This window comes from Peromyscus maniculatus, chromosome 4 (genome assembly GCF_049852395.1).
Source record: "Peromyscus maniculatus bairdii isolate BWxNUB_F1_BW_parent chromosome 4, HU_Pman_BW_mat_3.1, whole genome shotgun sequence".
NCBI classification, from domain to species: domain Eukaryota; kingdom Metazoa; phylum Chordata; class Mammalia; order Rodentia; family Cricetidae; genus Peromyscus; species Peromyscus maniculatus.
Window position 1 is genome coordinate 100,300,799 of NC_134855.1, and position 25,910 is coordinate 100,326,708.

Below are 25,910 nucleotides of genomic sequence, written 5' to 3' on the forward strand. Positions count from 1 at the left end.
TGGATTTTCTTTCTTAGTGGTCAGTGGTGACAGCTGGTCAAAGTACTTCCAATGTTGACCACTGGCTATTGTCCAGCAATCTGAGAGCTGGAAGGAGACAGATGATTTGGACTGGTGACTTCTGGTTGTGACTCAGCAGTCATATCAAACACTCTGGGGTTCATGTTGGCAGCTAGGATTATGTATATAAGATATGCATGGCATTAAGCCTGAGCTGTCCACGCTCTGCTCAGGGAAGGCTAGAGACTCGGGGAGTCCCACTCTTTCCCGAGCCTTTATTTACGGCATTAGTGGTTGATAGAGAAAGGAGACACGTTTTCTTCAGGTACAGCCACTGGTAAGGTGCCCATAATCCTGTAAAGAAATCCTAATGAGATGCCCTGGGTCACAAAATGAAAAAAATTGAGACGTGGAAGTGGAAGGGGGCCTAGTTTGGAAGAGAAAGAGTATTAGTGCAAGTGGAGGGAGGAGAGGATAAAGGGCTGAAGGTGATCAAAATACATTATGTACATGCATGAAAATGCCATAATGAATTCCATCATTATATGTAATATAGGCTAATAAGAACTTAACCCCAATCCCCCCCGGAAAAGATGCAGTTGTTTAGCCAGCTAGGTGGTAGCAGCCTGGAATGCCAAGGTTCTCCAGCAGGTTAAACACGCTCAATTCAGTGCCCAACATATAGTTTCTCCCATTACTCAGTATTCACAGGTCCAGGATGGAGATGTGGAAATGGAAATGGTACCTCATCCCCAGTGAGCCAGCAGCTAAACCTCTGCTTTTTTTTTTTTTCTTTCCCCACAAGCTCATGCTCTGCTGGTCTAGAAGTCTTGGTTCCAGAAGTGGGAGTGTTTCTGCCAGGAGACACAGGAGACATCCCACTGAGCTGGAAGCTAGGACATCTCCCTAGCCACTTTGGGTTCCTGATATCCTTGAGTCAATAGTCTGAAAAGAAAAACAGAGTTAAGAGGGGTGAGCGACCCAGACCAAAGGGAACTTGGATTGTTTCTCCACAATGGAAGTAAGGAAGAACATATCAAATACAAGAGCTATGCCTTGTGATTGAAGTTAATGGGAAGCTGCAGCAACCCAATCCAGCAGGAAGATACACGGCCCAGACCCTTCAAGAGTGGGTCCCTCCTCCAGGCAAAGAACCAAGACTGGCTGAGGTGCTTACCAAAGGTGGAGGGGCTATGGAATGGGTTGTGGAAGACACTTATTAACTCCAGGTAAGGCCACAAGACCTGCTATAGAAATGAGAGTTGTTATTGCCGAGAGTGGGTCTGTCCCGATTTTGTTAGGAATGTGTTTGAATATATAGACAATACATTAAGCAAATACTTGTGGTTTTTTTTTTCCTTTTTTTTGTTCCTTTACCCTGTAATGTAACGACTGAGATAATACCAGTAATTAAATGTTCTTCAACTAATATTGTCCTAGTTAAGCTATAGGCTACTGAAAGACTATGCCTTCCTCAAGGGACCTTGCCATTTATCCTGCGGGAAGAAGGGCGCATTTTCAGTGGTTCATGAGATAACTATATAATGTTAGGAGAGTTATGATCTTGTCATTGTCCTCATCTGAAAATGAAGAATGGCAAAGAAACACACTCCCAAGAGAGCCCCTCCCCTGGAGTGGGCGGCACTTAGGGTGGTAACCACCTAAACAGAAGGAAGTCAGAGGGGATAAGTACTGTTTGCTGGCCTGCCTCCACTTCCTGCGGGTGAGAGCGTTCATCTCTAAGACGGCTGTCTTTCTCCACTGACAGCTGGCTCCAGCGTCTCCAGGAGTTCATGTGGACCGAAGGCCAGTAGCTCTCCAGGAGTCTTCCAGGCACCAGATTTGGAACTACTGAGGGATCTGGCTTTGTAACTTGAGCAGCTCCCGGGTTCCAGCCACTGTCGGATTGGACTGTGCAGACCCATCCAGCACATTGTAAGTCCTTCTAAGAAAACCCTCTTTTCTATACTCACGTTCTATCGGTTCTATTCCTTAGAGAACCCTACCGAATGCAGTCTGTTTATCTCTCTTCTTTTCCCAGAAATCCTTGTCACCTGGGGCTTCCCCAGCTGTCATATTCTCTCTCTTTCCTTCCAGCATAGCTCAGTGGGGCCTGCTCCGGGAAAAAAGATAAAGAACATTACTAAATGACCCTTGATTTGAGGAACTAAATGGGTTATAGTTCAACCCAGGTCCTGAGGCCCTGGGAGGCCCGCCAGTTCTTTCCAGTTCTTTCCTGCCCTTTATTTCTCCCCTGTCATATTGCCTCCTCTTCTATAACCATTTACAACAAGAAGTCAAATTTTACCTTTCATTATTTATTATATTTATCCGCTCCCTATCTTTCCAGTTCTTACCCTTAATAGAAGCTGACTTTTTAGAGAAGTTTAGTCTTGTGTTTTCTGAGATGATCTGGCCTTAAAAATTCTCCCTTGTCCCACAAGACAGAACGAGCAATCTGCCAGCCTTAGCCTTGAGTTTGTTTTTCAGCCGAGGATAACAGGAGATGGAGAAAGCAGAGAGAAGGGCCTCAGTGGAGAACAGCATCGAGAACCCAGGGCTGGAACTCATGGTAATTCGGTGTTGTGGACTTTGGCATGGCTTTAGCCGCTCTCTGTCTATTGACCCTCTGGCAGGCCTGCATGGCTGATGTCACGTTTATCTGTGTTTGTAGGAAAGAGGAGATCCTGGAGGAAGCAAGAAGTTAGAAGCGACACAGAGACACAGCCTGAAGGATGGCCTGGGGTAAGGATGGTCCAGAGTCCAGCTTAATTAGCACCCAAGAGCCTGGGGCGTGGGGAAGAGAAGTGAGTGAAACCGATCAAAGATGCTCATTTTCAGACTGCTTAACTCACAGACAAACCAGGATCACTGCATGTTCCCAACATGTACACGTTTGTGTTTTATAGAATGAACTGAAGCGTTAGTCCATGACAATAACAAGCCCATTAGTATCAGCCTAGATAACATGAAAAAAATAGCAACAACAGCAATAATAACAGTAACAATGGCTAACAGGTTTTTTTTATGGCTAACATTTATTGAGTACTATTATGTGTAATTTTGTGTAATTAATTTTCATAACAGGAAAGTACTAATTTTGATACTTTTGTCTAAATTAGAGCATTGAGACTTAGGAATGAACCTACTCATATCAATTAAAACAAAACAAAACAAATCTCTTTGAGGCCAGGCCTTGGGGTGCACGCCTTTAATCCCAGCCCTTGGGAGGCAGAGGTAGACTGATCTCTATGAGTTTGAGGCCAGCCTGGTCTACATAGCAAGTTCTAGACCAGCTAAGGCTACATAGTGGGACGCTGTATAAAACAAAACAAACAAACAAACAAACAAAAACCCCCAAACAGCCCACCTCTATCAGGATTAAAGAACTTTTCTGGAATACTCACATCCAGGAGTAGGAAAAAGAACTTTCTGTGGAGGCTCAAGAGAGACGGTGAGTTGGACGTGAAGGGCAGGGTCTGCTGAGGAGAGCTGCGGTCCGCAGCGCTGTGTGCTCGGGAGCCGAGGAGGGTGGACGGACCAGAGGTATTTAATGAGTTTGAACACGGACCTGGGTCAGAGCTAATGTCAAAGCTTGGGGGAAACTGCTCAGCTGGAAGCTGTGTTCTGTGGCATGAAAGGCCAGGAACTGAGAAGCATGCCAAGAACAGAATACTGGATAGCTGATGCACAGAGGGTAAGCCTATGTTCCAGAGATGCTCTAGAGGGAAAGATTTTTTGTTGTTTGTTTTTTTCCCCTAAAAATTAATTAGCTCAGTAACATCTTCACCTTTTAATTGTCTTATGTTCTATAATTGCCACAGTTTGGTTTATAGATTTTTGTATTTATTTATTTATTTATTTATTTATTTATTTATTTATTTTGGAAAGAGTCTCTTGTAGCCCAGATTCTCCTCTAAGCCATTATGAAGCTAAGGCTGGCATTGACCTGTCAGTCCTCATTTCTAACTCTGAAGTGCTAGAATTACAAACCCGCACCATCATACCCCGGTTTATCTACAATTTTTATATAAAATATCTATGTCAATTGACACATATTTAAATGTAATTTTGTTGTTCTACTTTTACTTTTTGAGATAGGGTTTCTCTGTGTAGCCGTGGCTGCCCTGGAACTCACTCTGAGGAGAAGGCTGGCCTTGAACTCAGAGATCTGCCTGCCTCTGCCCCCTGAGTACTGGGATTAAAGGTGTGCGCCACCACACCCAGATGTTTTCCTACTTCTAAAAACATTTATTTTTATTTTATGTTTATGAGTGTTTCGTCCGCAAGTATGTATGTCCATCACATGAGTGTAGTATGTATGTCCATCACATGTGTGTAGTATGTATGTCCATCACATGTGTGTAGTATGTATGTCCATCACATGTGTGTAGTGCCCAAGGCAGCCAGAAGAGGGCACTGGATTCCCTGTACCTGTGGATTTAGGATTCAAATCTGTGTTCTCTGGAAGAGCAACTAGTGCTCTTAACTGATGAGCCATCTCTCCAACCCTCTACTTATTTGTTATACTACCTCTTTACTACGTGAACAATCAACTGTACTTTTTTGTAATCACAACATTCATACTTTGGTTAGTAGTTTAGCAGTCAATAGTGAAAATTCTGCTTAGAACTATATCTGAGCTCTATGCAGGAATGTACTGGTTTTCTTTGTTTGGCTTTGGGTCTTTTTTTTTTCTTTTTGTTTTTTGACTACTATGTAGTCACAGCTGGCTTGGTACTCACTTGATAAACTAGGGTGGCCTTAGACTTACAGCTGTTCTCTTACCTCAACCTCCTGAGGGCTAGGATTATATGCAGGCTGTTAAATGCGTAAGAGTGGGATTTCTGCTGATAGAGTGGTGCATGTCTATCAACCCATTACTTCGGAGGCTGAGGCAGGAGGGTGAGTTCTGGTCTTGATGAGTGTGAAAACAGTCTGGGTAGTATAGTAAGATCCTCTTTCTGCAAAAAAATTTTTTTTCCTCTTTGAGCACAGTTTAGACATGGGTGTTATAGATTCATTTTCTTACCTACCAAGTAAGTTTAGCAGTTGGCTTACTTTTTTGTGAAGGGTAAAGTAGTAAGCAGTTTAGTTTGTAGGTTGTATAGACTCTGTTGCATTTACTCAACTCTAACATTTTAGTGAGAAGCCACAGATAACAATAAACAAATGGGCATGGACATGTTCTAATAAAAATTTATTTGAAAGTAGGTAAATGGACCTAGCCCATCCACCACTACAGTTGACAGTCCTTAATGTAGAAGAGCTATTATAGCAAGCTCCTCTCTGTAGCATTGACATATAGTGTAAGTACTCCATGGTTGATGTAAGTTACCAAAGGATGCCACTGAGCAAGATACCAGGAAGAGATGCACACTGGCTTGTTGTGATCTGATACCTCAACCATCACACACACAGCAGGTGTGAAGAGTCTCAAGAGCTTGGCCTCTTTCAATTCTGGTACAGCCTCATGCTTCCCACTCTGGCTTTCTCTCCTCGACTTCTAAACACAACTCACTCATTATATCTATGTAGTGGATGTGGGACTTGTAACCTCATCCTCTTGTTCCTTAATTATTCAAACAGCACCTACAATTTTGCTTGCAAAAGAAATATATACAAGGCCCCAGCCTGAAATTGGCATGGGGTGTAGTCATGAGATAGAACAGTTTTCCTAAGAAGACTCCACTGCCTATCAGAATAAATGCTACCTCCAACTTGGAGAGAGAAGAATTCTGGAAGGAAGAAGCTGAGGGTAGGTTGGAAAACCCACTGTATAGGTTCTTCATATTTGTCTGTCTATTGGGGCGTTTTTATTATTTCAGTCCGGCTGGCCTCATACTGCTGTTTCCTGACAGATTTTCCCCTGGATTTCCAGTCCCTACTCAGCTCTCCACATTGGTTACTAACATCTGTTTGTTTTGGAGACTTGGTTTCCTGTACAACGCTATCATCCAGCTCTTAAGTTTAGAACCAGTTATGTACATAACTTTGACCATGGAAAAGTGGTTCGTCAGATGATAGGTTTGTGGTTAGGAAGACCAGGACAAAATCTCTTGCCTGTGACTTATTTCTGCTATACCAGAGCATGTCTCTTGTTTTGCAGTAGCTTTTTCCAGCTGGTATTTAATTGGGTGTAAAATAAGACCTTTGACCTTTTGAAAGACTCTGGTCCCTGTGCTAGGCGATCCTCACACCGTAAACTGATCCTGAGTTGATTCCCGTATTTCCCTCTTTTATCTCGTCCTTCAAGCTGGAGTAGCAAAGACTCAGGCAGGGCCACACTGTCTCCTGTCACTAGAGCTGGATTCTCTGAAAGCTCCCTCAAGCTTTCCACATTAATGGCTAAACAAGAGCTCCAGGTTGTAGCAGTTACCAAGGCTCTGTCTCCCTCAGTTAGGAGAGTTTCTGCATCTTGCAAGTAGGTTACTAAGAAAATGCATGAATGTCTTTGCTGCTGGATCTGGTGATCACCAAAGTCATGTTTAGCTGGTACTTCTGACCAGGTTCACCGATTTCTTTTCCACCTATCACTCAGCGATGCAGTCAGTAAGCATGTGATAAGGTCGTCTTTAGTCAATACCCAGAAAGCCTCCCATACGGACTCTTGGAGGGAGAGGCAAAACGTCAGTGTTCACTTATCTAGCAGTTAAACGTCTCAATAACTCCTAGTTATCGCACAGATACCAAGGCTCAAAGTGTACCACTGTGTAGTGTAAACAGCTTGTACTATTAGTGAGATATTGGACCAGGCAAGACACAGAGCTTACGATACCTGCTCATGTGCTGCTATGAACTGCTTGATTAGTATAAAAGGCTGAAAAATCTTTTCTTATTTTGTTTTGGAACATTTCTCTTTATAACCCATCATCATTGTTTGTTTGTTTATTTGTTTTTCCAAGACAGGGTTTCTTTGTGTAGCCCTGGCTGTCCTGGAACTCACTCTGTAGACCAGGCTGGCCTCAAACTCACAGAGATCCTCCTGCCTCTGCCTCCCAAGTACTGACTGGGACTTAAGGTGTGCACCACCATGGTCCGGCTCATTTGTTTTCTGTTCGATACCAGAGGCTCAGTTCTAACCCCGTGTTAGATCCCGTTGTTCATGGGTTTTGCAAAAATCTTTAAGCAATTTCTGAAATATACACTGAAATTTAGTTCCAAGGAAATGGTGGGTTTGCAGTGAAGAGGTAATGGCAGAAACCCTAAACCTGTGATTTCTGTCTACTCTTAGACCAGTATATGGACCCTCCTATTTGACAGTGGCTTTTCTCAATTGTTATTTAATTGGGTGTAGTTTCAAGCCAGCTTCACCTTGTGTTTTAGGAGACAGGTGGCATATTTAAACTAGAATAACCAGAAGAAAGCTCACTCATAAAGAGGCCATTATGTGCAAATAAAGTATAATGACACATGTATAAAAATACCATAATGAAACCCAATACTAACTGGAAAAAAGTTAAGGAAAGTAAAACAAAACAAAAAGAAAAACAAAAGAGTGGCTGGAGAGATGACTCAGTTGTTAAGAGCATGTACTGCTCTTCCAGAGAACCCAATTTCAGTTCCTAGCACCCACATCTCGTGGCTTACAATGGCCTGTGACTCCAGCTCCATGAAACCTGATGTCCTCTTCTGGACCCTACATGCACAACCCCAACCCCACAAATATACACATAACAACAAATAAACAAACAAAGACGAAGATGGACGTTTGAAAATGGTATGAAGTAGAGCAGAACCATGGGGAAGGATGGCACAAGACCTAAGGTTTGAAACAGTGAACACGATCTATTCCTAGACCAGAAGGGGTATGGTGCAAGAGAACCTGGTAGGATGGCCAGATCAAAATCCCTTCCTGCTTACTTGTGGACCTCAGCTGTTCCGTACTGAGATCTCCGGTGAGGTCACATTGGCAGAATCCCATTAGATAAGCCAAAGGGTTTGTAGTCCAGTGGTGTAGCCCTCACAGACTGAACTTTCAGGCCCCAAGCAGGGTAGTGTGAGGACCTGGAGGAGCAAACAAAGACCTGGCACTCCCAGAAGTCTAGAGTTACAGTCAAGTGCATGGCTTGATGTACCTTGTGAATCATGTTCCAAAGGTAATGACGCCTTCAGGTACTGACTTTGTAAACAAACTTTCTAGCTCACTGCTTTCTCCACCAATGGACAGTGGCAGTGGTCTTGAGATCCCCAACGCCCTCTGGAGGTGATGGGCTTAGACAACCCACGGGTGTTGAGGATAGTTTCCTTCCCTCTTTACTTCTCTGTACCTGAGAATGTACACCCTGCCCAGGCAAGCCAGGGTTGGACTACCTGTAGAAGATAAGGGGAGACGTAGGGGTGAAGAAGGAAGGATATAGAGGCAATGGGTATGACAGGTTCAATCTCAAGTAAGATGGGAGAGGCAACAGTAGAGAAGGAACTCAAAACTGTGTGGACCTAGACCCCAGACCACTTAGTTAGTGGCTGGTCTCATTCCCGGCTAAGCACCACACCTTAGCACCATAGTCACACAGGACACGTCTTCTTTGTTGAAAGTGGAATCTTTTTGCTCGTATGGCTGCAACGTGCTCATAAGGACACTTAGAAGTGGCAAAGGCGGGGGGGTGACCCGGGGGTCAGCTCAGGTGCAGCCTGGCAAGATCATTGAAAGCTTAGATTCAGGACAGGCTACTCAGATTCGAGATCTACTCCTTCCAACCTCTGGGACCTTGGGACATTTACTCAGCTCCCCTGGCTTTCAGTTTCCAATAACAACCTCCAGTGGTCTTCGAGGAGCCCTGTTAGTATTTGCCAAAGTCTTTGAGCCCAAACTCATGGAAAACACTATACAAAGAATCTTGAATAGTTCTTGCTGGGTATCTTTCCTCAGACCTGTTGACATAGAGATTCCTGATGCTGGTTTGTTTTCTCTCCCATCTGTCAATGTATGCACAACTCCTAAGGCTTTGTGCGATGTTAGGATGCTGTGGTAGAATTGCCTCTAAGAAGGGCAGGCAGAATATGGAAGCTGAACAGCATCTGTCCTTAGGAAAAACACAAGGAGTAAGTCCCTGGCGTGCTTAGTGTCCACCGCTTCTGTGGTGGGAAATTATTGAAGAGGTAGCTACTCTAGGCTGATAGGGCCATTCTGACCTGATGCTCAGACACAAGGCTTGAGCTGGCCTTTGGAGCCTTTGCTGGAACACTATCGAACACCTGCCAGCTGAGTAATTTTCTTCATTGACTAAGAACAAACTCTGCCTTGGGCCATCCGAGGTCTAAGAGGTGCACAAACAGAATGAAGTAATTCTGTTTTAATTTTGGTTTCTCATCAGGAGGAGTCTGCAGCCTTTCATCAAGGCGAGAAGTTTCTTCGAAAGACATGCTGTTTTATTCAAGAAAATCCTTCTCGGTCTCTTGTGTGTAGGTGAGATCATGAGAATTCATGGAAGGAAGAAACACAAACATTTTTAGAAATGTTAACTGTGCCATGATTATTGCTGGGTAAAAAGTATCACTCATAAATTAGCCTATAGGCTATTTGAGATATAGATCTTGACTGCCTGTAGGTAAGCCCTGATTTATTGTCTCATATCCAGAAAGATAACTTAAAGATAAGCTATAGTTCAAAACTGTACTATTTGACAGGCTTAAAAGTTTAAGAATATATATATATTTACAAAAATATGTAAATATATATTCTCTTTTTTAGTTCTGAGGTTTGACTCAGGGCACAAGTCTGTAGTCCTTATGAAAGACGCCTATTATACACAACTTATTTACTGGTTTGTAATTAAAATCAGTGCTGCCCATTATTTTTGAAAGTCAGAAAACCTTGTTTATAGTATGTTGTCAGAGACATGTAGGGCTTTGATTAGATGCAGCTGGCATAGTGAGATCAAAAATGATTCTCGGGGGTGAATGTGGGAGCACTGAGAAAAAAGCACCATGTGGCTTTTCCTCTTAGGTGCAGCCTCCTTTACACAGCTCTGCTTAAGAGAAAAGTTTAATCATCTGACATTCCAACTCCAACGTAGCGGGGGGGGGGGGTAAAATTAAAATTCAAGAAGAGATGTCCGGTTTCCAAAGAGTCTAATAGTGGATGTTGACCAAATCTAAGGGAGAGAGTGAGGACAGCAGCTAACATGGAAGGGAGCAGAGAGGCATGCTTTCGTTCTCCACGGAAGCTCAGCTTTCACTCTTCACATTCTCTCTGTAGCTTATGCTGCCTACTTCCTGGCAGCCTGCATCCTGAACTTCCAGAGGGCGCTGGCGTTATTTGTCATCACATGTCTTGTACTCTTCATCCTGGCTTGCCGCTTTCTGAAGAAGTTCTTCGGTGAAAAATTAGTAAGCTGTCTGAAGCCCTTTAACAACTCCCGCCTGAGAATTTGGATGAAGAGGTAAGTGTGTCAATCAATTTTGTTGCTGTTCACGAGCACCTAAGAACAATGTGCAGGAGATGCTGCTCAGAGGCTTAGCCCAGGGTCTCACCTAAGAACAATGTGCAGGAGACGCTGCTCAGAGGCTTAGCCCAGGGCCTCACCTAAGAACAATGTGCAGGAGATGCTGCTCAGAGGCTTAGCCCACGGCCTCACCTAAGAACAATGTGCAGGAGACGCTGCTCAGAGGCTTAGCCCACGGTCTCAGCCCCATCGATGCTGTCTGGTGATAGGGCAGAATATCATGGTGGGGAGTGAATCGGTGAAGCAAAGCTGCTCACATCCTGGAGGCAAAGAGATCAGGAAGGCAAGGGACCTGGGAGAAGGGCATGTCCCCAGTGACCAGTTTCCTCCAATTGGGCCCCACCTCCTACAGCTTCCACCACCTCCTGATTGTCCCTTGAATTGTGAATGTACCAATGAAAATCTCTTTGACTGATTTCCTTGCCTCCTTTCCCCTTCCTCTCTTCCTTTCTCTCCTTTTCCTTTTCTTTTTTGATACGAAGTCTCTAGTTCAGGATGGCCTCAGAGCTCTCTATGTAGCCAAGGATGATGCTGAACTTCTGATCCTCCTGCCTCCACCTCTTGAGTGCTAGGATTACAGGCATGTACTACCACACTCAGTTTATAGAGTGCCGGGGATTGAACCCAAGGCCTTGGGCATACTAGGCAAGCCATCTACTAGTTGAGCATCACGACCATCTCATTTCACATTTTAACGTTTCGACAGTTCCCGAGAGGGCTCCAGGCTCTTACCTATACAAAGTGTAGAGACCACAGAGCAACCCGGCCTTTGGGCCGCAAAGCCCAGTCCCGTTCTTACAGCCTTGGGTCAATATTGCTGGTGTAGATGGGACTCTAGATCAGGGAAGAGTTTCCGTCTAAAATCCCAAGAGCCTGTGACAGAAGTGAGAAAGTCCATGCTTCTCTTTAATGGAGTGGTCAGAGCAGATGCTTGCACTTACATTAAGCTACCAACCAAGTTGCTTCTCTCTTCCTTATACTTTTTCTTAACTTCTCTTCTCTTCTCTTCTCTTCTCTTCTCTTCTCTTCTCTTCTCTTCTCTTCTCTTCTCTTCTCTTCTCTTCTCTTCTCTCCTCTCCTCTCCTCTCCTCTCCTCTCCTCTCCTCTCCTCTCCTCTCCTCTCCTCTCCTCTCCTCTCCTCTCTTCTCTTCTCTTCTCTTCTCTCTTTCCTGGAACTCACTCTGCAACCCAGGCTGGCTGGCCTCGAACTCACAGAGATCCCCCTGCTTCTGCCTCCCGAGTGCTAGGATTAAAGGCATGCACCGCCACCACCACCAACACCTGGCTCTTCCCTATGCTGTATCCTCCTCCCGTCTAGTCCTCCAGAGCCCCTCTACCTGCTTTTGTTGTTTGCAATCTCTCAACCCTCCTAATACTGGGACCTTTAGTACATTCCGCATGCTGTGCTGACCCCCAACCAAAACAATGATTTTCTTTGCTACTTCAGAACTGTAATCTTGCTACTGTTATGAGTTGTCATGTAAATGTCCGATATACCACCTCAAAGGGTCATTACCCACAGGTTGAGAACCATTATCTTAAAGTCTAGGAGCAAACTGGATCATCAGCACAACTGAACTGGCTTCTTCAGCAGCTGTAGCTAATCTAACCATGCCATGTCCATGTGCATCGACCGTAGGCCAGATTCTGGAGAAAATGCCTCTTTTCCTGTTCTCCAGTGAATGCACAGAAAATAGGTGTTCAATAGTGATAATTTGGAGAAATAACAGATAACCATCAAAGTTTTGCACCACTGATTTACTTGATAGTGTGTGTGAGGAGAAGCCAGAGCAAGTTTATTCATTAACTATGTTTTTGGAACTCAGAGTTTATTCACTTTGGGAGAGGTGTGTAGAAAAGAGCTGTGTGTGAATTCTGCTCCGGTCCTGTAGTTCCCTTGGGGCATTGCTGTGGAGGTGTCTCAGTGGATCACATGCTTCTTTTGGTATTGCTTTATGTGTATGAGTGTTTTGTCTGCATGAATGTATGTGCACCATGTGTGTGCCTGGTGACCACTATGTTCAGAAGAGGGTATCAGATCCCTTGGGATTGGGGTTACAGATGGTTGGTGAGCCACCATGTGGGTGCTAAGAATTGAACTTGAGTCCTCTGCAAGAACAAGTGTTCTTAGCTGCTGAGCCAATTCTCCAATCCCAACATTAAAATCTTGATCCTCTTGCCTCCATTTCCTAAGGCTTGCACTACCATGACCAGCTCCTTATTTATTTTGGTAGGCGGGGGATTGGACCATTGTAGGCAAGTGCTCTGCTAAGCTATGTCCCAAGCCTCCAGTCTATGTATTGAAATATGTTTAGTGCATGTAAAGACCATACGTCCATAAATGACTTATTTAGTTCTCACCCTTGGAGTGGTTAAAAATTGAGTAGATCTCCATATGGGACCAATGCATTCTCTTCTTGGGTTTTCAGTATTTTGATTAGTCATTAGAAGCACCATCAGGGATGAATCTTTATATAGAATTTCATTGATATGGTTATGAGAAAAGGGAAGCCATGTGATTTGTATTGTTGGATTAGACACTTATTTCTGTAAACTGGCGGGGAGCAGAGGCTAGGGAACTATCAGATGATTCTCGAAGTCCATCTCTGTCTAATCAAGAGTAAGTCGTTGAGTTATCTCACTGACCCTAAGACTAAGCCACCTGTCAGAGGACTCTTGGTTGCTCGTTCGCTGAGTTGGTGACATAGCTCTGGAATTTCACCTTTAGGGTGTTCACAGGAGCCTCTGTGGTCGGCCTTATCCTGTGGCTGGCTCTCGACACAGCTCAAAGGCCAGAGCAGCTGATCTCCTTTGCAGGAATCTGTATGTTCATCCTCATCCTCTTTGCCTGTTCCAAACACCACAGCGCGGTGAGTTTGGGGTATTAAGTTGGGCATAGCAACCCACAGCCAGGACTAAGTAGAAACTACAGCATGTATGTGTCTGATATTCATGATAAAGACACAGAACTAAGTGACAACTCCTGGAATTTTCCTCTGACAGTCCTATTCCTAAGAGAAGTTGGAAAGCGTTTAGAGACCTTAGGCCTGTCAATTATTATTGTGGTATATATGAATCTAGACAGTACTAGAGGAAAAGAAAATATAAAGAAGGAAGGAAAGAAAGAAAACAGACTGTGGCGGAGAATCAGGTGGCACTTGTAAAAATGACATTTTTGGACCTTATTTGTATGCATGTGTCATAATATCACGTAACTTATTTTAAAAATCTGTATGGACATACTTGTCTCTTTGAACAGTCACCCTATTTTTAATTACCAGTCTCCCTGTTCCCTGTGCCATTGTCTTAGGGTACTATTTCTGTGATGGAACACCATGACCAAAAGCAACTTGGGGAGGAAAGGGTTTATTTGGCTTATTCTTTCACATCACTGTTCATCATTGAAGGAAGTCAGGACAAGAACTCAAACAAGGCAGGAACCTGGAGGCAGGAGCTGATGCAGAGGCCACAGAGGGCTGTTGCTTACTGGCTTGCTCCTCATGGCTTGCTGTTTGCTTTCTTACAGAACCTAGGACTACCTGCCCAGGAATGGTACCACCTACAATGGGCTGGGCCCTCCCATGTCAATCATTGTTTAAGAAAATGCCCTACAGACTTGCCTACAGCCCACTCTTATGGAGGCATTTTCACATTGAAGTTCCTTCCCCTTAGATGACTTTAGCTGGTGTCAGGTTGACGTAAAGCTAACCAGCACAGCCATGCTATCCCAGACTGACTGTTAACATCCTCACTGAACTCCATTCCCAGTACAAGGCTGAACTAGGCAGTGGCTGAGTAAGGTTTGGGACTCATACTGGAATATTTTCTTTTTGATCCCAGGTGTGCTGGAGGACAGTGTTTTGGGGCCTGGGCCTTCAGTTCGTCTTTGGGATTTTGGTCATCAGAACGGAACCTGGATTTAATGCATTTCAATGGTTGGGAGATCAGATCCAGGTACAGGGAACTGAATGTTTCATTCATCTGGAACCCCAGAGGATGTAGATTTGAGGGAAGCATGAGGCTTTGGGACTCTGTCTTCATGGTGGTACAGGGAATCTGGTTGGGTAAAGAGAGAAAGTAATGGGGTTCCGGTGAGAACACAAGTGAAGAGAGCTGATTGGCCGATTCTGTCATTTCATGACCAACTCTTGGGACACGGCCTGCCCACAGGTGGTCACCTCTGAGGCAGATCACATCTTCCTCTGTGTCCTGCCTGTCCTAACTCTCATCCCTTATTCTCCCCACTTCAGATTTTCCTGGCTTATACTGTGAAAGGCTCCAGTTTTGTTTTTGGTGATGCACTGGTCCAAAATGTCTTTGCTTTTCAGGTAATTCCTCTTTTGTGGGCAGGGATGACATTGTCAGTGAAGGGTACAGGGATAAAGCAGAGGTCGATATGTGTACTCAAGAGATCAGGCGGTCTCTTCACCAATTTACCTAGAAGGCAGTCCACTCTTTTCCCATGATCCTGACCATCATGAAACTGTTTGAAAGGCAGGTTCGAGGAGAGGCTTAGGAAATATCCTGTGGTTTAGTACTGACAGGCTTACAGGGTTGCGGTACATTTTGAGTTTATTCCTAAACTGCGTTGTACCAGATATCCTGGGAATGCCCAGAGCTGGATTTAGAGGCCCACAAGAGCTTGCTTGGGGCACACACAGCTCACGTAGTATAATTCTCTCACCCCTCGCCCCCCCTTCTCATTGCAGTCCTTGCCAATCATTATCTTCTTTGGGTGTGTGATGTCCATTCTCTACTACCTGGGCCTTGTGCAGTGGGTGATTCAGAAGGTAAGTCCGTGAAAGGCTCTTCAGCGTGGACCTGTCAGGGGAGCGAAAGACGCGGAACCGATGAAAAGGCACTCACTCCCCTTTGAGCATCCTGATGTCAAATGATGACCCAGGCTGGAGATAGGAAAAGATGGGCTGGACTGCACTTTCACACTGAGTGTGGTATGCTCAGTGTACAAGTCCCAGGGCCTGAGTTCTGGCTAACACATTTGTGACTTGTTCTGTCACCCCGCCACACTATATTTCCCTAGCTCTTGGTTTCCTTACGAGAAAATGGAATAGGGGGAGGGACTTTGCTGGATATTATCCAAGACTCCTGCTAATGTAGATGATTCAGTTGTCTGGATCCTTTTAGATCGCCTGGTTTCTGCAAATCACCATGGGTACCACCCCTGCAGAGACCTTGGCCGTGGCAGGAAACATCTTTGTGGGAATGGTAAGTACCGTGGGCCTTCTGTCTTTCTTCTCTCTCGAGAACTGAGAACTTGGCAGAAGACAAATTCAGAAAGAGGATTTTCTCTTCTTTCCTTCCCACCTCCTTCCTTTCTTTTTCTCTGGAAGAGAATCTCATATAGCCCAGGCTGACCTCATACTCACTGTGTAGCTGAGGATGACCTTGAATTCCTGATCTCCCTGCCGCCACCTGCCAGGTGCTGAGAGTATAAGCACATGTCACCACACAGCTCAAAAGCCCATTTTTCTTATGAAAAGTCTGAGAAACGGAGATTGTGAAGCAGTTGGTTCCTTACGAAAGGAACCTCAGAAGGTCAAGGAGAACTCAGTTCATTGCTCTTACCCTTGATGTCTGGTACAGTCTGGACACACTATGCAAAGGTACTTAGCAACTGGTCCAGCTTCTTACACAGGAATACAGGTGAAAGTCTTAGTCCAAACCTTATCCCCTCCAGGAGCTAGGAAGGATGCTTGAGCTGCTTTCTGGTTTCTTGGTGTGACGTCCTATGATCCCTGTTTTCCGAGGTCTCTGAGGAGGCAATGGCTTGTCTTGCTTGAGACTAACAGGGCTCTTCTCCATAGACTTTCTTAGTGAGTCCTAAGTGTGTGGAATTGTAACAAGCCTTTCTCTGCACCATCAGCCCCAAATACCGGCACAGAGACTTATTATTAATCATGAAAGCTTGCCCTTAGCTTAGGCTTGTTTTTAACTAGCTCTTATAACTTAAATTAACTCATTTCTATTAATCTACGTTCTGTCACATAGCATCCATCCTGTTTCTTCCGTGTCTCCTCTTGTCTCTCTCGCAGCTAGATTCCTCCTCCTTCATCTTTCTCTGCTTGGAATTCCACCTACATATCCTGCCTAAGCTATTGGCTGTTCAGCTCTTTATTACACAAATCTCACCAAATGCATCTTCACACAGTGTACAAATATCCCACAACATGAAATAAGAGTGGTCTTTGTGTGGAACAGGTGCCCTTCTCTATTGCTGTGATAATATACCCTGAAAAAAGCATATTAAGAGAGAAATGACTTATTTTTGACTCACAGTTTGAGAGTACAGCCATCATGTTGGGAAGGTCTTGGTGGCAGGAACTTGAGGCAGCTGATTATGTTGCATCCCGTCAGGAAGAAAAGAATGATGCCTGTGCCCAGCTAGCTTTCTCTTAATGCAATCCAGAACCCAAGCCTAGGGAATGGTACTACCCATTGTTCGAGTGGGTCTTTCTACCTCAATTAACCTAATTAAAACAGTCTCACAAGCTGACCTAATCAAGATAATCCTCAAGGCATTCCTAGAGTCTTGTCTCCTAGAAGATTTTTATCAATTGTTGATAATCAGTATTAACCATTATAGTATTAAATATTTGCTAGTGATTGACTAAATCAACATGAGGGACAATAGTTTTTCAAATGGGCAAGAAGTTAACATTGGCGTCTTTTTCCCCCAAAGCCTTAGGCTGATTATCCGCTTTTGTTATGTTTTCACAGTACTTCTGATTCTTCTATTATATCCCTCAAATTTTGCTAAAATGATTTACAATCAGTTTTGCACTAACGGTCTTAGTGGCTAGGTCCTTTTGCTGTCACTCATTAAAGGACAAGTGACATCCTAGATCGAGCTAGGTAATTTCCTAGTTGAATCTTCCTAGTTGATAAACATTTTACAGACATTTCTTTAAAACTTTATTACATTTATTTAATGCAGTGTGTGTGTGTGTGCATGTGCACATGCATACTCACGCGTGTAAGCATTCCTGTGCCATGGCACTCGTGTGGAAGTCAGAGGACAACTTGTGAAAGCAAGTTCTCTCTTCTACTATGTGAGTTCTAGATAGTGAACTCAGGTCCTCAGGATGAGCTTTCTTGGCGGCCTGATATTGTTACTATTTCTTTATTATTTCACAAAGCATGCTTAGATAAGTTATTTCCAGTTCATTTACTGCATGCTTTGTAGATATCTAGTGGGTGGTCAGTAAGTGCACTGTACTCCATAATTCACTCAGAAAGTGTATGCATTTAAACATGGTAAACAGAATAAATGAATACTGGTTGTCTGCAGCCTTTTATAATATGATATAGAAATAGGTGGAAACACGGTCAGCAAGGAGATGGTTTGGCAGGTCTGAAGCCTAAGGGCAGAGCTTTTTGTCCACTGGCTGGAAGGGCATGCATCCATGCCACGCCTCAGATAAGCACTTCAGGATGGGCTGTGCTGCTCTTGGAATATGACTGCTTTTTCTTTGTTTTTAGACAGAGGCACCTCTGCTCATCCGTCCCTACCTTGCAGACATGACCATCTCTGAATTACATGCTGTGATGACGGGAGGCTTTGCTACCATTGCAGGCACTGTGTTGGGAGCCTTCATATCCTTTGGGGTGAGGCACCGTCCACATCATCACTCCCAGTGCACCCAAGTTGAGCCCTGCAGTGGTGCTAATGCCCCATCTGGCCTTACAGATTGATGCCTCATCCTTGATTTCTGCCTCAGTGATGGCCGCCCCGTGTGCACTTGCCTTGTCCAAACTGGTATATCCAGAAGTAGAAGAGTCCAAGTTCAAGAGCAAGGAGGGAGTGAAACTGCCCCGTGGGTGAGTCAGGGGAAGTGTGTAATTTGGGAGATGGTAAGGTGTGCTACCTAGAGAGGACCTGTGGTGGTAGAGACTTCCAGTCTCCCCGAAGGAAGAATGTCATTCCATGTCTCCTTTTGCCGGCTCTGCATCCAGCTTATCATTTTCGTTTTGTTTTGATTGAATCTTCCCACCTGGCATTAACTCCTTAGACACTTCCTCCAGGTCCTTGGCATCAGACTGTCATGGCAATTACATCTGAGTCACTTCAGAGTAATCTTCACTATTGAAATCACGAAGGGATCCCATCACTTCTCACACTTCGGGGGCAAGGGAGCTTCTCTTCTCTGAGGAGCTGAGGTAGCGTATACTTTCTGTCCAATAACCACAGGGAGGAGAGGAATATCCTGGAGGCTGCGAGCAACGGAGCCACGGATGCCATAGCCCTTGTTGCTAATGTTGCAGCCAACCTGATTGCCTTTTTGGCTGTGTTGGCCTTCGTCAATGCTACTCTTTCCTGGCTGGGGGAAATGGTGGATATACATGGGCTCACTTTCCAGGTAAGTCTTGTTATACGTGTTGGCCATGATTTCTGGCCCCCAGTAAGCTAAGAGAAAGCCCTAGCAAGAAGATGGAAGCGTAAGGAGAGGAGGGCTGAGTCTCCAGAGCGGCTTCTGGACCTGACCTTGTCTGCTCTTGTTTCCCTGGGGTGTTTCTCTTCTATCAGGTCATCTGCTCCTACGTCCTTCGGCCCATGGTTTTCATGATGGGTGTAGAGTGGGCAGACTGTCCACTAGTGGCTGAGATAGTGGGAGTCAAATTCTTCATAAATGAATTTGTGGCCTATCAACAACTGTCTCAATACAAGAGCCAACGTCTCTCCGGGGTAGAAGAGTGGATCAATGGTGAAAAACAGTGGATTTCTGTAAGTGACAATCCAGAAAAATCACCGAGTGGGAGGTTTGGGCCATGCACATCTGAGGGAATGCACAAAGTTCCACACAGACATTGTGGACCCACAGTTATTTCCCAGTGTCCCAGCCTAACCACAAGACAAGCAGAACCATATGTCCCAGTAGTGAGCTTCTGCCCCAGGTCTGTGTGTTATTTCTCCTCTGTATTCTGGCCCAACTTTGATCTATAAGGTAAACTGGTGCTTCCTAACCTGGGCACAGTCCAAGGAGCACACCTTTTGGGTGTTCTGAAGTCCCTTTATTTACACATTCAAATTGCTGTGAGTTGATTTTCTTTCTATCTGTCGTTGTGTGGCTGGGTAATTTTCTCCTTATCTTTAATAAGAACAGTGCTCTGGGCAAGGAGTCTTGTGGTTATTACCACATCATGGCAGCTGTTGTAACTTAAGGGTCAGCTATTTCCTGAGCATCTTCTATGGTTCTTTAGAACACTGTAAGAAAGAGTTGGTGTGCCCTGGAAAATCTGCCATGGCTCTGAGACACGGAAGGACGGAATTTATCTACTTGTTTTCCCCCCTAGGTGAAAGCTGAAATTATTGCAACATTCTCGCTCTGTGGATTTGCCAATCTTACTTCCATAGGAATCACATTGGGAGGCCTGAGTGAGTTGTTAAATCCCCCCCGGTCCTCAATATGCCAGACAGATCCCAACCTTTGCTCCCTGCAAAGCTGAGGCTAGACAGAGAAGCTGATATGAAGTGGGCCTCTTAGGCCTCGAGGAACTCAGAGCTCATGCAGTCAGGCTGACTGGGGCTTAAGTCCTTTACAGTCAGAGCTTTATTTGCCTTCTTCTCCTTCCTGCCAAGGCACCAAAAGGGTTTATTTTTTATTTTCCTTGCAAGGGAGAAGTTACTAAAATGACATTTCTGTCTTTCCATTAAACTGCCCAAGGTACATTCTGAAATTAAGCTGCTCAATAGTTTTGCTTTTTCACGAAAGCGGTATTTGTACAGGAATCAAAAAAACAAAACAACAACAACAAAAAACAAAACAAAACAAAACAAAACAAAACCCCGAAATGACAGGAGACAAAAAAGCAAACAAATAGAGCAAGTGAGTATTGTGCATTGTCGGGTTGAAAGCTGAGGGTCCTGGAGTACGGAGGATTTAGTATTTGAGACAGAGGCATTCAGATGGCCGGCGAGATTGCTGAGCGTGCCTTATGGCTGCAGGAACACCAGGAGAGAGGGAGTGGTCCTGGAAGGCAGAGTGGGGGATGTCTATCAGAATCCCAAGCACTTGGAAGAGCCAAGTTAGATATGGGTCTAAGAAGAAATAGAACATGAAAAGAATGTGTGAAAAATGCCGTTTCTGGCGATCCTATTCTGGGGTGGAATTATTAAATTTATTTCATTGCTAGCTGATTAAACAGTTCGAAGGTGAAACATTTCCTTCTGGTGTATCTTCTCCCTTCTGTTAAACACCTGTCCACGTTGTCCTGCTTCTGCTGCGTGATAGCTGTGATCCTGGAGACGGGAGCGAGGTGGATGCTGCCCTCTCTAGTCCGCTAGTTCACAGCGGTCCATCTAACTCCAGTCTAGACTTAAGAGTGTAGATCTCAACTGGCACACACCAGGCGTGCACCTGCTTGGAGCAGCTCAGAGCCTTGCTTGACTCAGATATATCTTGAGTAGATTCCAGAACCACTGAGGTGAGGGTCAGATATACAACCCAGGAAAAGCCCGAGTTATTTATCAAGACTAATGTATGCACACACCTCTTATGTCAGTTTTAGAAGCACTGTTCATCTGATGTAGGTTTCTTTTTTCCCTCCCATATTCTTCTGAATGGGGACTCATGGGCCACTCCTCCTTGCTGTGTGGGGAAGACATCTCATTGTTCTCTTTTGTTGCCCGTAGCGTCAATGATGCCCCAGCGGAAGAGTGACTTGTGCAAGATTGTGGTCAGGGCCCTCTTCACGGGTGCTTGCGTTTCCTTCATCAGTGCCTGTATGGCAGGTGGGTGCCTAAGCACTGTCTCTGGCAGAGATCACAGCATCTCTCTCCGAGTAGTCACATAACTCACTATCCATCCCACAGACACCTAATCTACAGTGTTACCAACTCCCAACCAAACAGTAAAGAACTTTGGGGACCATGTGCCAAATATTCCGCCTTCATGTAATGCCTGTCTTCTTCGTGCAGGAATCCTCTATGTTCCCAGGGGAGCGGAAGCTGACTGTGTCTCATTCCTCAGCACAAGTTTCACCAACAGAACCTACGAGACCTACGTGTGCTGCAGGGAGCTTTTCCACAGGTAGGTGAACACCATAGTTCCTGCTCCCTCCTCCTACCTCCTCTCCTCCATGAAGGAAACTTCCAGATGTTGGGAGATGAGAGGTCTTGAGTACAGTCCTGTGGAAGCCGTATGGAGTATATGAAACACAACATGAATGTTGGTGATGGCCTCCATCTGTATTCCTTTCTCTTATTATCTTCAGTATTAGCCCTGCTGCGTGTGACAGGTTCTGGTTGTCTGTGCCGTGTAGGCGAAGGGAAGGAAGTGTGGTCCCTCTGTTATTGTGACTGAAATATAGTTTATAGGTGATGATTTTACAATAGTCCTACTTGGCAAAACTCGGAGGTTTTTTTCAAATAGAAATGAAGCAGACCATCAGGTGTGGTGGCACGCCCTTTAATCTCAACACTTGGGAGGCAGAGGCAGGCGGATCTCTGTGAGTTCAAGGCCAGCCTGGTCTACAAAGGGGTTCTAGGATGGCCAGGGCTGTTACACAGAGAAACTGTCTCGAAAAACCAAAAACCAAACCAAAACAAAACAAAACAAGAGACCAAGAGAAGATAAATTTTATTTTACAAGATAACCTCGAGTTCAGATAGTGTAAAGATGATCTCACTTACTGCATTTTAGAATGTGAAAAGGACCTATCAATGAGACAAAAGAACTAGTTTGGGGCCGCATAAAAGGAAGGTGTGAGGAATTAGAATATTTGACATTGCCAAAGCTGGAGGTGTGCGCTGGTGGAGGTCTGCAGGGGATCGGGGAGAGCTTTAGAAAGCAAGGCTGAAACATTGTTGAAAGGCCTTGTATGAAAGCCTAGAGAAGTTAGATTTTGACCTGCAGGGTTCTGGACCCCGGCACAGCAACCACATGCTGTAACAGTCTCAGCAAGAGATGATGAGATACTTAGAAGGGTTTAGGTATGCTAGACCAAGCAGAATCAGTTAGGACTGGTTCTCAACTAGCTAGGAGGAGCAAGGCCCAGGTGAGGGGAGAAGGAACTCCCTTTTCTGTCCTGAGCTATGTGTCCACCACAATGAGGAGCAGGACTAGTAGAGGAATAGGAGCAAAGGAGAAAGGTGTGGTCCCCTCCAGTCCTGGATTTGTTTTTTATTTTTTTATTTGTTTTGGTTTTTTTCGAGACAGGGTTTCTCTGTGTAGCTTTGCGCCTTTCCTGGAACTCACTTGGTAGCCCAGGCTGGCCTCAAACTCACAGAGATCCGCCTGGCTCTGCCTCCCGAGTGCTGGGATTAAAGGCGTGCGCCACCACCGCCCGGCTCAGTCCTGGATTTGTTAACTCGGAGGTTCCTGTGTGAACACTACATAAAGCCACTCCCAAGTCAGGAGTAGGGCTCAGGAGAAAAACCACAGCTGGAGTCTGCTTAGAAGGTGATATGTATGCAAGTGATCTCTTCACTGTGGGGTATTCAGATGTTAGCTGCATAAAAGGTCAAGAAATAAAGTAAAAGGAAATGAAACTGGGCAGTGGTGGTGCAGGCCTTTAATCTCAGCACTCAGAAGGCCGAGGCAGGCGGATCTCTGTGAGTTCAAGGCCAGCCTGGGCTACGGAGTGAGATCCAGGAAAGGCTCCAAAGCTATACAGAGAAACCCTGTCTCAAAAAACCAAAAATAAATGAATTGTTAATTTTGTGTATCGTTAAAGGGGAATTTATAAACTGGATAGATCTTTAGTCTGGTCTGTATGTTCTCAGTGGATTTTCTAAAGCCATATTATAAGAGTCATTGGCAGCTAGAACCTGAAAGAAATGTTTCTGGAGCTGGAGGAGATGGCTCAGCAGTTAGCATGCTGCTCTTGCCCAGGACCCCAATACTATTTCCACCATGCACATTGGGTAGCTTCCAACCAGCTGGAACTCCAGCTTCAGAAGAATCCCATGCTTAAGTCCTCTGCAGGCACCTGCTCTCTCCTGCACATATCCACATCCACACATAAACATAGTCTGAGAAAACTAACAGCTGCCTAACATATGCCCATAACCATAATCATTGAAAAAAAGAGGATATTAAGCCGGGCGGTGGTGGCGCACGCCTTTAATCCCAGCACTCGGGAGGCAGAGCCAGGCGGATCTCTGTGAGTTTGAGGCCAGCCTGGGCTACCAAGTGAGCTCCAGGAAAGGCGCAAAGCTACACAGAGAAACCCTGTCTCGAAAAACCAAAAAAAAAAAAAAAAAGAAAAAAAAAAAGAAAAAAAGAGGATATTAACTTGAGAGTGGAGGGGGTGACAGGAACGGTTTGAGGGAGTGCAGCTGGGAGGGGCTGGAGGGAGGACAGGGGTGGAGTGATGTAATTCTACTTCAATGGGAATAAAATGGACATCAAAGAAATTTAAAAGAGAAATATCTTTGCCTAATTCGTTTATACCAATTAAATGTAAGGAGTTTTTTTTTGTCCTTAAGAGGAAAATGGCCTTAGGTTATCAGCTTATTTTTTTATTATTATTAAATTCAATTCTAGATCATTTTTAAGGCATTAATTTTGTCTCAGCTGTCTGGAAATGTTATTTCTAACTGGGCTGAGGTTAGGAGCTAGCCACGGGGCAGACACTAGACAGGGTTCTGTACCAGCATTAAATAAAATTTGAGCAGCAAAATGCATTTGAGTGGATCCCATTTCATTGGTTGTGTGGCCAACAGACCCACCCACAGGTTTGGGGTTTCGTTCTCAGCTACTTGGTAAAACATGTTGATGTGTTGTGTTGCCTTGTTTGGTCTGACCCCTGCGCATCTCCCTGGCTTTATCGTTTCAGTACGTCGCTGAACGGCACCAACGTGCCTTCTTTCTCGGGTCCCTGGGAAAACAAGGAGTTCAGCGCCCAGAGTCTCGCTAACTGCTGTGGCCTCTACATCAGCCCTGTCTGTGTGTGAGGCTGGGGGCAGGGGCATTTCCATGATAGTTCTTATAGAACGGGTTTGTTTGGCCAAACACACGCTTAAGCTTCCACTTCTACAAGGACCACACTAGAATCTACAAAGTGAAATTCTGGGCTCACTCTAGCCCTGTATGAAAATCAGCACCCACCTTTGCCCTGGAGTGCTGCGCACCAGACAGGAATCTCCTCATAGGCCCTCCGGAGCCAAATTATGGTAGCAATGTAGCTAAGGGGATAATATCTGTATAGAAAGGGCCAAGATGCAGGCTCCATCCCTGGCCAGGCCCGGAATGGGGAGAGCGAGGAAATCAAAAGCAGATGCTTGGATTTAAATCTGGAATGGTGGCACACCCCCGTAATGTCCTAACGGTAAGTCCACAGCTGAGGAGGATTGCCTCAGAATCAGGCCAAGTCTGGTTTACAGTGTGAGAGACTGTTTCAAAAACACCAGAACTCAAAAGTGTTTCATAAAAGTGATATAGGATATGATGAGTCCTTGGGCAGAGATGGAGGTGAGGAACTATATTTCTAAAGTTGTATATATGACATGCATATGAATATTTAATAACAGTTTTTGCATTGCCAAATATTTGTAAACTTGAAAACGCCTTATCATCTTCATATAGTAACAAAAAGTTCACTGTACATAAAGTATTTTTTAAAGGATTTATTTTATTTTTTTTAATTATGTGTATGTGTCTGTGTGGGTGTGTGTGTGGGTCTGTATGCATGAGTGCAGAGGCCAGAGGTGTGGGCCACCTGGAGCTGGAGTTAAAGGGAGCTGTGCCACCCAGTGTGGGTACTTGGAAATGAATTCAGGTCCTCTGTGGGAACAGTACACAGCTTAGCTACTGAGCCATCTCTCCAGCCCTCTCTACATAAAGTCCTAAGGAACATCCACCTTTAAAGGCCTTTGCTTTGTTTGGCATTCTCCTTTTGTGCCAGCTCTCTGTGCCTCAGGTTTACAGAAGGTCCATTAAAAATAGTTTTGGGCCAGCAAGATGGCTCACCCTGTAAAAATGCTTGCCTGATAGTCCAAGTTAGATCCTTTAAGAACCTCTCAGAACAGAAATTGATAAGGGGCCCTTACACCAGGGCTGCTTAACAATTGCTCACAGCAACCTCATGGATCCCGGCTTCAACTCCTCAGTAAGGGGCCAAGTGTGGCGACACATGCCTTGGATCTCTGTGAGTTCAAGGCCAGATTGGTCTACATAGTGAGTTTCAGAAGAGCTAGGGCTACACAGGGAGACCTTGTCCCAAATAACCAGAGGGAAAACCAAAACAAAACACAAAGGAGAGTCTGCTGTGCTTATTATGGTCTGGTGTGGGTGCTGTGCTGCAGGATCCAGGAGCTGTCCAGGGTAGGTGAGTGGCAGAGGCAGAGCCCCGAGCAACAGTCAACAGAGTTCCACAGCTCAGCCACGGGGCACAGAAAGGAGTTCCACAGCTCAGCCACAGGCACAGAGAGGTTGGCTGTCCCGAGAAACCTTAGCATGTTTGGGTCATTTCTTTAAAAATTTAAAAGATAGTTGATGCACC

The 25,910-nt window shown here is 44.9% G+C and overlaps 1 protein-coding gene and 1 long non-coding RNA gene across 3 annotated transcripts; one reads left to right on the top strand and one right to left on the bottom strand.

The window, feature by feature from the left end:
* Positions 1 to 218: 218 nt before the first annotated feature.
* LOC121828801 (uncharacterized) lies at positions 219 to 2,497 on the bottom strand. Of its 2 annotated transcripts, none has more exons than XR_006071394.2 (3): positions 2,358 to 2,497; positions 746 to 2,113; positions 219 to 354 (listed from the first exon to the last, which is right to left on the bottom strand). It is a non-coding gene; the product is annotated as an uncharacterized LOC121828801 (long non-coding RNA). The 2 variants fall into 2 exon arrangements; XR_013050707.1 differs by having other exon boundaries at positions 266 to 945; positions 1,178 to 2,113.
* Positions 1,878 to 25,034, top strand: Slc28a2 (solute carrier family 28 member 2). The gene is made up of 18 exons (XM_006995111.4): positions 1,878 to 1,935; positions 2,491 to 2,572; positions 2,675 to 2,745; positions 9,318 to 9,409; positions 10,202 to 10,385; positions 13,177 to 13,318; positions 14,289 to 14,402; positions 14,699 to 14,776; positions 15,158 to 15,238; positions 15,594 to 15,674; positions 17,949 to 18,074; positions 18,157 to 18,287; positions 18,658 to 18,826; positions 18,994 to 19,191; positions 19,761 to 19,842; positions 21,100 to 21,198; positions 21,385 to 21,496; positions 24,246 to 25,034. Exons 2-18 carry the CDS (start codon positions 2,507 to 2,509, stop codon positions 24,361 to 24,363), a joined length of 1,944 nt encoding a protein of 647 aa, XP_006995173.1. The 5' UTR covers positions 1,878 to 1,935; positions 2,491 to 2,506; the 3' UTR covers positions 24,364 to 25,034.
* Positions 25,035 to 25,910: the final 876 nt, after the last annotated feature.